This window comes from Vigna umbellata, chromosome 1, assembly GCF_029865625.1.
Source record: "Vigna umbellata cultivar VRB3 chromosome 1, Vumbellata_1.0, whole genome shotgun sequence".
In the NCBI taxonomy this organism is placed as follows: Eukaryota; Viridiplantae; Streptophyta; class Magnoliopsida; order Fabales; family Fabaceae; genus Vigna; species Vigna umbellata.
In genome coordinates this window covers 105,370,591-105,382,879 of record NC_142165.1, presented here as the reverse complement: position 1 = coordinate 105,382,879, position 12,289 = coordinate 105,370,591, and the positions used below count along the sequence as shown (strand labels likewise).

The following is a 12,289-nucleotide window of genomic DNA, read 5'->3' as shown; positions in this document are numbered from 1 at the left end:
TGTTTATAGATACTTTCAATATTGTTGATGATCAAATTTCTTTCAATAAACTATTCTAATGGGAGCATTTCATACGAGTCAAATTCTGGAGATATTTCTGCAAAGCCTTTTTTTTTCTTTTCTCAATCAGTGCATTTGAGTTTTTGCATCTTATTAATACTCGATTTGCTAGTTTGTGATTTTGTTTATTGGCTGTTGTTTTCCTCTGTTTTGTTTGGTGGTGGTTGTTTTTGTTGTAGAAATAGTTTCTTCAACCTAACCTAACCTAATAAATCCCCAAGTGATGCTCTCTGCACTCTGTTCAACGGCTTTGGGACAGTACGTTGACTTTTTCTTCTTCACGTCAACTCAATGTTGTGAATGGTATGAAACAGGTGTTTGTTTCCAGTTTCTACAAAATATATACAATAGTATCTTTAATATTTTCGTTCGAATTATATAACTCAATTTTTGAAATTATAAAAATTAAATAACAGACGAATGATAAAATCAAACAGCGAAAGACTGTAAAAAGAAAGACGATAAAGAGTGCGTGACGAAGTTTCTGAAAGTTTTGTAACGTCTAAAATAATTTATATAATTTTTTTGTGGAACTTTATAACCATTAAATCTTTTAATCTTTGATATTTTTCTTTCAAAATCTAAAAATATATTTGAATAAAATATTAACTTGAGCAATATTTTAAAAAAAACGTGAAGCATAGACAAAATAAATAGAAAAAATGAGTGAAATTGGTTATTGGCGAATGCCCAGGCAGTGAAATTGGGTCTATTTGTTTGTACATGGGAATGAAAGAAAAGAAAGTGTATCCCATAAAAATGGTTGTTAAACGGTTACATCAAAAGTGGGTCAACTCCTACTGTAGCCATGCATGGTAAAGATAGGATTTTATAGGAGTGGATAGACAGTGACTCACTCACTCTCTCTAACCAGGAGCTTCAGATAGATAATAATCTATCTACTCTCTCTCATTCTTTTCCCAACAAACAGTTTTTCCCTCCAACCAAGTAATCCACACCGCATATTTTCTCACCCAACCAAACGCTCCAGTTAGTATGCAATAACTCTCTCGGTACTCACCAACTGCAACCACACAAAAAACAAACTTAACTGTCGACCATAGTCATAGCACCAAAAAACATAACCTCTTTTTAACTCAGATATAAACCTTACCTTATGATAAATGACAAAGTACTTCCCTATAAATTCTGTTTCACTTGAAGGGTGCAAATATGATTGAAGAATTGTGACCCCCAAAACCAAATGAGTTTGATAAGGCTGCCTTGATATCCAGTCTCTCTTTCTTTGACCCAACAAGCACTTTGGCATCCTTTTTTCATTTCACCAAATCAGATAATTGTATTATAAACAATGTGACAACACAATTTTAAGCAAAAAGCTTGTTGCAATAGGTAACACATACCACTCCTGTATCTGGGTTTTCTAGGTTGATATTGGGATGAACCCACCCTGTCCTAATTGCCTGCATTGAGGAAAAATAAAGCTTTTAAATATACTTAGTGTTGAAAACTGAGCTACTACACTAGTGATTACTAGTTTTAACCTGTACTGTGGCTACAGCTTCCACACCGCCAGCTGCCCCTAGTAGATGACCAATCATGGATTTTGTAGAATTCACTTTTAACTGTATTATGATAAATAACAGCATTAATAAAGACTGGAAATCATTACTACCTTTCAATTGGCTAGAATGAGAACGATAGCAATAATATCATGTAAAGTGAAATGTTTAATTACTAATTTGGTCCGTATATTTGCTCAATCTTTACATTTTCATTCCTTCACTTGAAACTTACATGATGTAGTCCCTACCCAATTCATTTTAGTCCCTATAGTACAAAATCATCGGGACTAAAACAGATTAAAGTTTTAAGTTTAGATTAAAAAGTTGTAAGAACTACATGAGTAATTACCAAAACGCAACTTACCTCGGGGTTTTGACCAAAACAATGTATTAGAGCTTGGTACTCTTTAAGATCTCCAGCTGGTGTGGACGTGGCATGTGCATTTATGTAATTCACATCCTCTTTTGATACTCCAGACTGAGCTAATGCCTTTTCAATGCAAAGTATAACACCGGCCCCTGTTTAAGATCGAACAAATAAAACATAAGTGCAATCATAAGTCTCGAATAATCTGCAGGGACACAACTAGGATCATTTATTCTAAGAAAAAATCATAATTATTTAGAAGGTATATCAAAATGACCCTAAAAAGCTAAACCTAACTCCGGAACCATAAAGAAAATGAGGCAGGATACATGTAATCTTTCACAATTCTGGAATTGTCATGATAAAAGTGAGTAATTACATTCCAAAGTTTGGAGATGATACGAAGACAGATTAATGACCGTTTCAATCGTGCTGAGAATTTGTAACAATAGAAATGAATAGCATAGTTTATAAAAGATAAATCTTAATACAGAAAATCATAGATACACTTATTTTCTTCAAAACATGAGTTACAAGAATTTAGATACAGTGCTCACTGCGGACTGCGATTAGACACCAAATGACAAATGATAGTTACTTTCGATCAACTATCTACAAACTTCAGTAATGCAGCTCACAGACTAAAAATACAAGCAGCAGAAACGAAGGGAAACTGCATCTATGGGCACCAAACCATATTCATTTCCACTTCCACTTCCACTCCCTCCTTTTTTTTAGAGCAACGCATGAAAAAACAGAACAGCACCAGATTCACATTTAAAGCATTAATTTTAAATAATTCAAACTGAAATGCTTCAGAATTAGAAGTTTGGCCATCCATACGAGTGAAAGTGCCAAAACATAGAATGAATTCATAAAAGCTAGCCTAAGGATATATGCATATACAGAGCTTCAAGCTTTTATATTTTATACTATTATTATTGTTAGGATATTTATCCTATTTTATCATGATTATATTGTGTCAAGGGTTACCCTATTTATCATGATTATATTGTGTCTAGGATTACCCTATTTATCATGATTATATTTTGTCTAGGGTTACCCTATTTATCATGTATTTGTGTATCAATTTATTCTTATAAATAGAAGATTGTGAGAGGGATCAATTAAGCCCTCAAGAATTATTTTTTTTCAATCTTAAGTTGGTATCAGAGCGGGTCGATCCCGCTCTGGTTTCTGTCTCGTAATATATATCTGTCCGGCACCACAGTTCTTCGTCGCCCGCCGCTGCCCGCCGCCGGCCACCCTCAACCGCCGGCCACCGTCGCCGCCGCCGGCCGCCGGCCGCCGGCCACCGCCCGCCGTCGTCCATCACTGTCACAGTTTTCTTCGTCTAAACCTTTAGGGTTTTCTTGTTCCTCGCTAGTACTATTCGTCTTCTTCAGAGATGGCGTCTGGCAGTACTCTCTCCTTCTCTGGAAGTCCATCAATTACCTCCGAGAAGCTAAATGGAAAAAATTATCTATCATGGTCTGCTGCTGTTGAAATGTGGTTCCTTGGCCAAGGGCATTATGACCACCTTGAGCGAGATGGAAGCCATGTGCCTACTGAAAAAGCTGATCAGTGGAAACAAGCATATTTCCAGTTGTGTGCCCTGTTATGGCAATCAGTGGAACCCAAACTTCTTGTATCTTTGAGGGCTTTCAAAACTTGTCACTCCTTTTGGAAGAAAGCCCAAAGCATTTATGCCAACGATATTCAACGTCTTTATGACACTACGAACAAGCTTGCATCTCTTAAAATGGCAGACCATGATATGGTATCCTTCATGGCTGAAGCCCAATTTGCTGTCGAAGAACTTAGGATGTTTTTGGAAGTAGATCCATTAAAGGATATCAAAAAGAAACTAGACAAATTTTACATGGTGTTAATCCTTCGTGCCCTACATCCCGATTTTAATCATCTCAGAGATCAACTTCTAACTAGTCATGAGGTCCCCTCTATGGAAACATTGACCACTCGCCTTCTGCGTGTCCCGGTATCTCAAACTCAAGAAGCTCATGAACTAGTGGAACCATCTGTCATGGTTGCCACACGAGGAAGAGGAGGACGTGGCACTAGAGGAGGACGACGAAGAGGTCGGGGACGTACTCAATGCACATATTGTAAAAGGATGGGTCATACTCAAGAGAATTGCTACTCCTTACATGGTTTCCCTTCCAAAACCGCCAATATTTCGAAGACTGAAACTTACACTTCGAAAACTGAAACCTCCACTTCTATGTTTTCTGAGGATGAATATCAAGAGTATTTAAGGTTAAAGTCTAACAGCTTGGCACAACCATCTCAATCTCTCAATACATCAACAGCCTGCGTTTCTCAATCTATGAAATGTCAAAATTCATGGGTAATTGACTCCGGTGCTACTGATCACATTTCTGGTAATACCTCTTTGTTCTCATCTATTTCCTTTCGAGAAAAACCTCATTTCATAACCCTTGCTAATGGATCTAAAACTTCTTCCAAAGGAGTCGGTCATGTTTCTTTGTCTTCCTCCCTCAATCTCAACTCTGTCCTTTTTGTCCCTAATTGTCCTTTTAATTTAATTTCCTTAAGCCAGTTGACTAAAATGTTAAATTGTTCAATAACCTTTGATCATAAATCTTTTGTTATACAGGAGCGTGGTTCGGGGAGACAGATTGGAGAAGGATATGAAGCTGGCGGATTATACCATTTTGGATCTCGTCCAAGGGTGTCTTGTGTTGCTGCTCCTAATCCTAAAGTGCTACATGATCGACTTGGCCATCCTCATTTGTCCAAATTAAAAAAGATGTGTCCTGAACTTAGTGGTCTCCAAACCTTAGAATGTGAGTCATGTCTATTAGGAAAACATGTTAGATCTTCCTTTCCTAAAAGGTCTCAATCAATATGTAATTCTAGTTTTTCCATCATCCATTCTGATATATGGGGACCTAGTCGTATCTCCTCCTTTGGTTTTAGATATTTTGTTACCTTTATTGATGAATATTCAAGATGTACTTGGGTTTATCTTATGAAAAATCGTTCTGAATTGTTAGTTATCTTTACATCCTTTTTGAATGAAATCAAGAATCAATTTGGTCAAGTAATCAAAATATTAAGAACTGATAATGCAAAAGAGTATTTCTCATCCTCCTTTTCTGCCATCTTGAGTTCCCATGGTATCTTACATCAGTCTACTTGTCCTCATACACCACAACAAAATGGTATAGCAGAACGAAAAAATAGACACTTGGTTGAAACTGCTCGTACCCTTTTGCTTGGTGCCCATATTCCTGTCCATCACTGGGGGATGCCATCTTAACTGCATGTTATCTTATTAATAGGATGCCCTCCTCCTCTCTTGATAATAAAGTCCCTTTCTCCATTTTGTTTCCTAATGATTCTCTCTTTCATACATCTCCCCGAGTGTTTGGCTGTGTATGTTTTGTTCATGACATGTCTCCAGGTCTAGACAAACTCTTCGCTCGCGCTCTCAAATGTGTCTTCTTAGGCTATTCTCGACTTCAAAAAGGATATCGGTGTTACTCTCCTGAAACTAAGAAGTATTACATGTCTGCCAATGTCACATTCTTTGAACAGACTCCTTACTTCTCTCCATCTGTTCAGGATGTTTCTATCCTCCAGCAAGTCCTTCCTATTCCAATGGCTGAGTCAAATAGCTCCACTGTCTCTGTCATTCCAAGTCTTGATCACAATCCTTCTACACCTGTTTCTCCATATACTGAGATCATCCCACACAGGGCCCCAATGGATAGTCCACCTCCCCAAGACAATGGTGAATCTCCTACTTCAGATTCTTCTCCCTCGTCACCTCCTCCCACGTCTCCTGGTGCAAATGATTCAGCATGGCCTATTGCCCTCAGAAAAGGTACTCGTTCCACTCCCTCATCCCATTTATAATTTTCTAAGCTATCATCGATTGTCGCCCTCCTATTTTTCTCTTTTATCCTCAGTGTCCTCTGTTGTTATACCCAAGAATGTGAAAGAAGCACTTGATCATCCTGGATGGCGACAAGCTATGATTGCAGAAATGCAGGCTCTTGACCACAGTAATACTTGGGAGCTGGTGCCCCTTCCCCCAAGAAAAAAGGCAGTTGGTTGTCGATGGGTGTATGCAGTTAAAGTTGGCCCTGATGGTGAAATTGATCGGCTCAAAGCTCGGCTTGTTGCAAAAGGTTACACTCAGGTTTATGGTCTTGATTATTGTGACACTTTCTCTCCTGTAGCCAAGATGACTACTATTCGTCTCTTCTTTGCCATGGCAGCCATTCGTCACTGGCCACTTCATCAATTGGATATCAAGAATGCCTTCCTACATGGTGATCTTGAGGAAGAAGTTTATATGGAGCAACCTCCTGGGTTTGTTGCTCAGGGGGAGTCTGGTATGGTATGCAAATTGCATCGATCTCTATATGGCCTCAAGCAATCCCCACGTGCTTGGTTTGGAAAGTTTAGTTCCATTGTTCAAAAATTTGGGCTAAAACGCAGTGAAGCAGAGCATTCAGTTTTTTATTGTCATTCTTCTCTCGGGAAATGTGTTTACTTAATAGTATATGTTGATGATATTGTCATTACAGGAAATGATGCTGTTGGAATATCTCAACTAAAAGAGTACTTGTGTAGACATTTTCAAACCAAGGATCTTGGAAGTCTCAAATACTTCTTAGGCATTGAAGTAGCGCAATCAAAAGATGGAGTTGTAATCTCCCAAAGGAAGTATGCTCTTGATATATTACAAGAAACAGGCATGATTGATTGTAGACCGGTAGACAGTCCCATGGACCCAAACCAAAAATTAAGGACAGAAGAAGGTGAATTATTCTCCGATCCAGAGAGGTATAGGAGGCTGGTTGGCAAACTGATTTATCTCACTATTACAAGGCCAGATCTATCCTTTGCAGTTGGAGTGGTTAGTCAATTCATGCAGGTTCATGTGTTGACCATTGGAATGCTCTCATTCGCATTCTAAGGTATGTAAAGAAGGCTCCCGGGCAAGGATTGTTATATGAAGATAAAGGAAGCATTCATGTCTCTGGGTATTGTGATGCAGATTGGGCAGGTTCACCTATTGATAGACGGTCTACAACAGGATATTGTGTTTTTCTGGGAGGAAACATTATTTCATGGAAAAGTAAGAAACAGAATGTAGTAGCTCGATCAACCGCGGAAGCCGAGTATAGGGCAACGGCATCATTAACATGTGAACTTATATGGGTGAAACAATTCCTTCAAGAGCTTAAATTTTGTGACATCCATACTATGAAGATGTATTGCAACAATCAAGCTGCTCTCCACATTTCATCAAATCCAGTGTTTCACGAGAGGACTAAACATATAGAAATTGATTGTCATTTTGTTCGTGAAAAGTTGTTGACCAAAGAAATATGTACTGAGTTTATTGGGTCAAACGATCAACTCGCAAATGTATTGACTAAGTCATTAAGGGGTCCTCGGATTGAGTTTATTTGTTCCAAGCTTGGTACATACAATTTGTATGCTCCAGCTTGAGGGGGAGTGTTAGGATATTTATCCTATTTTATCATGATTATATTGTGTCAAGGGTTATCCTATTTATCATGATTATATTGTGTCTAGGATTACCCTATTTATCATGATTATATTGTGTCTAGGGTTACCCTAAGAGGGATCAATTAAGCCCTCAAGAATTATTTCTTTTCAATCTTAAGTATTATCATAAAATAACTCGCATCAGTTAAGCAAGAGTATTTCAACTAAGAGGGAAACATCTACAAAAATTTAAGTTGTGTGTGAACTCTTTATGAAAACACGTGTGAGCAAGTTTTATCATAAAGATTATATGAATACAGAGATCTTTAAGCATTTAACGTTTTACCATCAGGACGTGGCTCAGTCACATGATATGCATCACAGGTGAAACTTCCACCAAGGAATTCAGCATATATGTTTGCACCTCTTTTCTGCAATGTAAAAAAAAAAAATTATACGCAAAAAGGTGATAGATGCGTTTAATTTCTATTAATATGCACGTCAAATAAAGATTGATAGAGAATTAGTAGTAGGATTGGTACTGACAAGTTTAAAGAACATTCCTAACAAAAGGTAAATCCTAATACAAAGAATAGCTTGTTTTGTAGTCAAACTATTATCACCAATTAGTACTACCTTAGCATGCTCCAGTTCTTCTAAGAGCAAAACTCCCGCCCCTTCTCCCATGACAAATCCATCACGGTTCTGTGAAATCATAACCACATGCGGATGGTCAGTAACAAAAGTGCGCAACAAGAAAAGCATAAGCACTCATACACAAACTCCAAGAACACATTTTTATTAAAAAGAAAAGGATATTCAACCAATTCTCTATATATCATAATTGGAAAAAAGTAGTCTGGTAAAAACTATAGAGGGCAATGAATCCTCATTGGTTATAAAGGCTGTCTGATCTCATCATTTTTGCATGTTTGAAAGAGTGATTCCCTTAAATAAACCGTGTGCTGAACTAGGAAGCATAAATGAGACAATTAATAAAAATCAGACATAACACAGCTATAAAATCAGCATAAATTAGAAATATTAAATTACAAAAGATGGCTGTTGTTTTCAAATTAAAAAATCATTATAGACAATAGTATAATGTTAAACTCCATCAAATTATTATGATATTTCAATTGTATTGTAATAAAAGTTTAAAAATAAAAGAAAAAAAACAAAACTAAAAAACAAAATTAAAGTGTCCATGCTATTTCTGACAAAGCTTCAGCACGGTTCAGCTATTGTTTAGAAGTTTTAGTACTTCTTAGCAGCCAAACACAATGCAATCAATTTCATTTTATTTTATTTTGCAATCCAAGGTTCCATTGATGAACTCATGAACCGTTGCAATGTTACAACAGTTTTAGTAAAGTTAGAGTATTACAATGTCCCAAGGGCGTGAAGCTTTGGTAGGATCGGTATTCCTCTGTGAGAGTGCCCTGCAGGCCACAAAGCCTCCCAAACCTGCACCAATATTGCTGGATTAATATTGCATTCATGGCAAGACAATTTCACACAAGCCATGAAAGAAAGAGTAACAAAATAGTACCAATTGGTATAATAGCAGCATCTGAGCCACCACAGAGCATCACATCCTGCAGACAAATTTCATGTTTACTAAATTTGTTAACACCTTTTGACATAATGAGAGCATCATTAAACCAACTTTTTTTGTCGAAAAAAAAAAGTAAGGGAAAATATGGGAAATCTCAAATAGCAAAATACTTACAGCTTCACCCCTAATGATATGGTTTGCTGCATTCAATATACAAAAGTTACTTGTAGCACAAGCAGTAGAAATAGAATAATTAGGGCCCATCCATCCCTGCAATCCATAAAAGAAATCATTCCTTGAAAGCTTTGGATAATGTGGACGTAAAAAAGAGCAAGTCTATGACAAAAAAAAAGTCAAGCCAATGCGCCCAAAGATCTTTTAAACAGACCAGATCCATAGCAAGCATGGCAGAACCCATATTTGTTGTTGCAAAAGGTACGCAAAAAGGATTCATCTTCTTATATGAGATTCGTAAAGCTTCAATGGCATCATTGAAAACCTGTTAATACACAACACCAGCAGGGGTCACAATGTCTTAAAGATGCTATGATGCTTCTACATAAAAATCATATTATCGAATTTACAAAAGTAAATTATTATCCAGTATTGAATCTCAACCTTCATGCCACCCATTGCCGAGCCAATCAGAACTCCACACTTTTCTTTATTTAACTGATCCATTAAGTCTTCAGTAATTCCAGCATCAACCAAGGCTTTTTTACCAGCTGTCAGCATATAGAGCATGAATTTATCCATTCTCTTTGAAAGCTTTGGTGCTACCCAGCCATCAGTTGAGAAAGATTTGATTTCACCAGCAATCCTCTGCAAACAGATTTTATTTGAGAACAAGATCTACAGGAAGCAACAGCAATAGAATTTGAGTAAAATGCAACCTACTGTGGGATATTCTGCACAATCAAATGTTTCAATCTCGCTTATGCCACTAACACCATCGAGCAAATTATTGTAGAAGATATCTGGATCATGCCCAAGTGGTGTAACCACTCCCAATCCTGTCACAACTACTCGCCTTTGCTTCGTATGAGGTTTTTTTATTGTTGTGACCTCTTGGGCAGGTTGCAAAGCTACAGCCATTGTTTTACCTTGAAATTCACAATTCCAATGGCATAGGTCACCGCTCAACAATTATAAGATGACATATGAATCATGAGACATAAACTAATGTTCAAAATTTGGATCCCTTCTATCTACGTCACCATAACTTTGGAGTTCAAAATCACCAGTAAATGCCTACCATTCAAGAAAGTAGATGTCTACCACTTGAAAATATGTATCTTCTAATTGTCAAGAAACCTTAAACCCTAAAGGTGCATATGAATGTTTGGCAGGAAATACAACTACCAGCAAAGAATAAATACTCGTTAGGTTTTAAGGGAACTGTGATATAAAAATGTTATTAAAAATCATCACATAGAAGCAGGCCTAAATTTCCATCCGCTGTTTAGAACTTTTAAATAAGAATAACAATAAAAGAGATCCTGAACCAGCCCATCCCTATATGAATCAGCATAGACATAAACATGTCCAAACTCGAGAGGGTTAAAAATACAAAAGAACAAGTAACCAAACCATTTGCCATGCAGTTTGTCCCAAAAATTCATTTATTTTCCATTCATACCATAATAAGAAAGACTCGATCTTTGTCCCCTTGTATTTTAACATACCAAAACCAATATTATAAAGGCATTAGTTAAAAACACGTCATAATGTTTCACTCATAAGCATGGAAAGAGCCCAAAGAAAAACATAGCCAAAGAGGTGCCCATACATGGGGCGTTACTTTCAACTTTCGGCACATGAACACTTCACCGCAACTGGCATTTCAGGAAAAAGAAAAAAGAAAAAAGAAAACGAAAAACCCATAACTGCCTAGTCATATTTAAAGTAATACTTTGTTATACAAACAAACACACACGATGAACAATCTCCACGAAATTGCAATGACAATAAAAACCATAATTGCGAGATTGATTAATTAATCAATAAGAAAAGAAAAATGGGGAATGGTTTTCACGCGTGCCCGTACGAAAAATACTAGAGGCAAATTAGTGAAGTGACGCGCGAGTATCCAGTGCTAACCTAACCAAATAATTTCCCTCAACCAACGAAGCAACAAAAGCAGGTACCAAACACCCTTCGAAAATTAAACCGAATCAAATAAGCCAACAGCCCCACTTAATTAAAAAACAAAAACAAAGATCCAAAACGAAAACACAAACTCAAACGAACAATAAAAAAAAATTATCAACACAGGGTTGAGTTGAAGAAAGCAGAGTCAGATTCAACGTTAAAGATTGAGGAAAGAATCAAGAATCTGAGAAATCGCGATAAAATCCAAAGGCAAGATTTGAATAAAAACGAAATACCAGAATGAGCGGATCCAGAAAGAGAGGAAACGTTGAATTGGGAAGTGCGGGACTTCTTGGAGGAGCGGAACATTGCGTTAGGGGTTCTGCTGCGGTCGGCGTCGCACGTGACTGACATGCAAGCCGCGACGAGCCACGTGCAGAGGGAGGAGGTGGTGGTCGAAGCCATCAACGAAATCCAACGGTTACGTGTGGTCGCGAAAGAACGAACGAACAAACGAACAAGTGAGGCTAATCAACAACAATAACAACAATAGCAGCAAGTGGAAACGACGAAACACGCATACACATCAAACTCAAGTGACGCGTCGTTTTGATTTCAAAGGGATTTATTACTGTTTATATTATTGTTATTATTGAGATTGAGATTGAGACTGAGACTGAGACTGAGACTGAGGAGAAGCTCCAGTGCTCACAAAATGCATTTCCGTCTCTCTCTCTCTCTTCAACGCGATACTGAGTTTCTGCAATCTCAGTTCTTTCTGCTCGAATGCGCCCACTCTCCCTCCTCTAATACTCCTTCTCTCTCTAATGTCACTCACAAATCAAAATATTAATAATCACTTTTTTTAAGTGCTTCTATTTTACTTTATTCCTCTCACTATTTTTCCTTCTCTATATTCAAATAACCTTCTTAAACTTTAGAGCTAAGTAAAACAAATTCCGTCCATAATATACTTTCATAAACCCTAATAATAACATTCTTTTTCTTTTTCTTTTTCTTTTCTTTTTTTTAATTTCAATTTTTCGAATAGGGAATTATTAAATGAGAAGGGAATCTTACCAAAATTGATAGTTTTCAATCTATTTTAAGTAATAGAAAAATAATTTTATTACTATATTTGGTGAATTTAAAATAAAATTGCGTAATATTTTACTT

The 12,289-nt window shown here is 37.0% G+C and overlaps 1 protein-coding gene across 1 annotated transcript; it reads right to left on the bottom strand.

The window, feature by feature from the left end:
* Window positions 1-714: 714 nt before the first annotated feature.
* On the bottom strand, window positions 715-11,938 carry FAB1 (fatty acid biosynthesis 1). The gene is made up of 14 exons (XM_047301859.2): window positions 11,410-11,938; window positions 9,920-10,125; window positions 9,641-9,844; window positions 9,411-9,521; window positions 9,197-9,292; window positions 9,017-9,062; window positions 8,852-8,931; window positions 8,101-8,169; window positions 7,811-7,895; window positions 1,951-2,105; window positions 1,566-1,646; window positions 1,425-1,484; window positions 1,175-1,331; window positions 715-1,084 (listed from the first exon to the last, which is right to left on the bottom strand). The coding sequence occupies exons 1-13, from the start codon at window positions 11,576-11,578 to the stop codon at window positions 1,215-1,217; spliced, it is 1,479 nt and encodes a 492-aa protein (XP_047157815.1). The 5' UTR covers window positions 11,579-11,938; the 3' UTR covers window positions 715-1,084; window positions 1,175-1,214.
* Window positions 11,939-12,289: the final 351 nt, after the last annotated feature.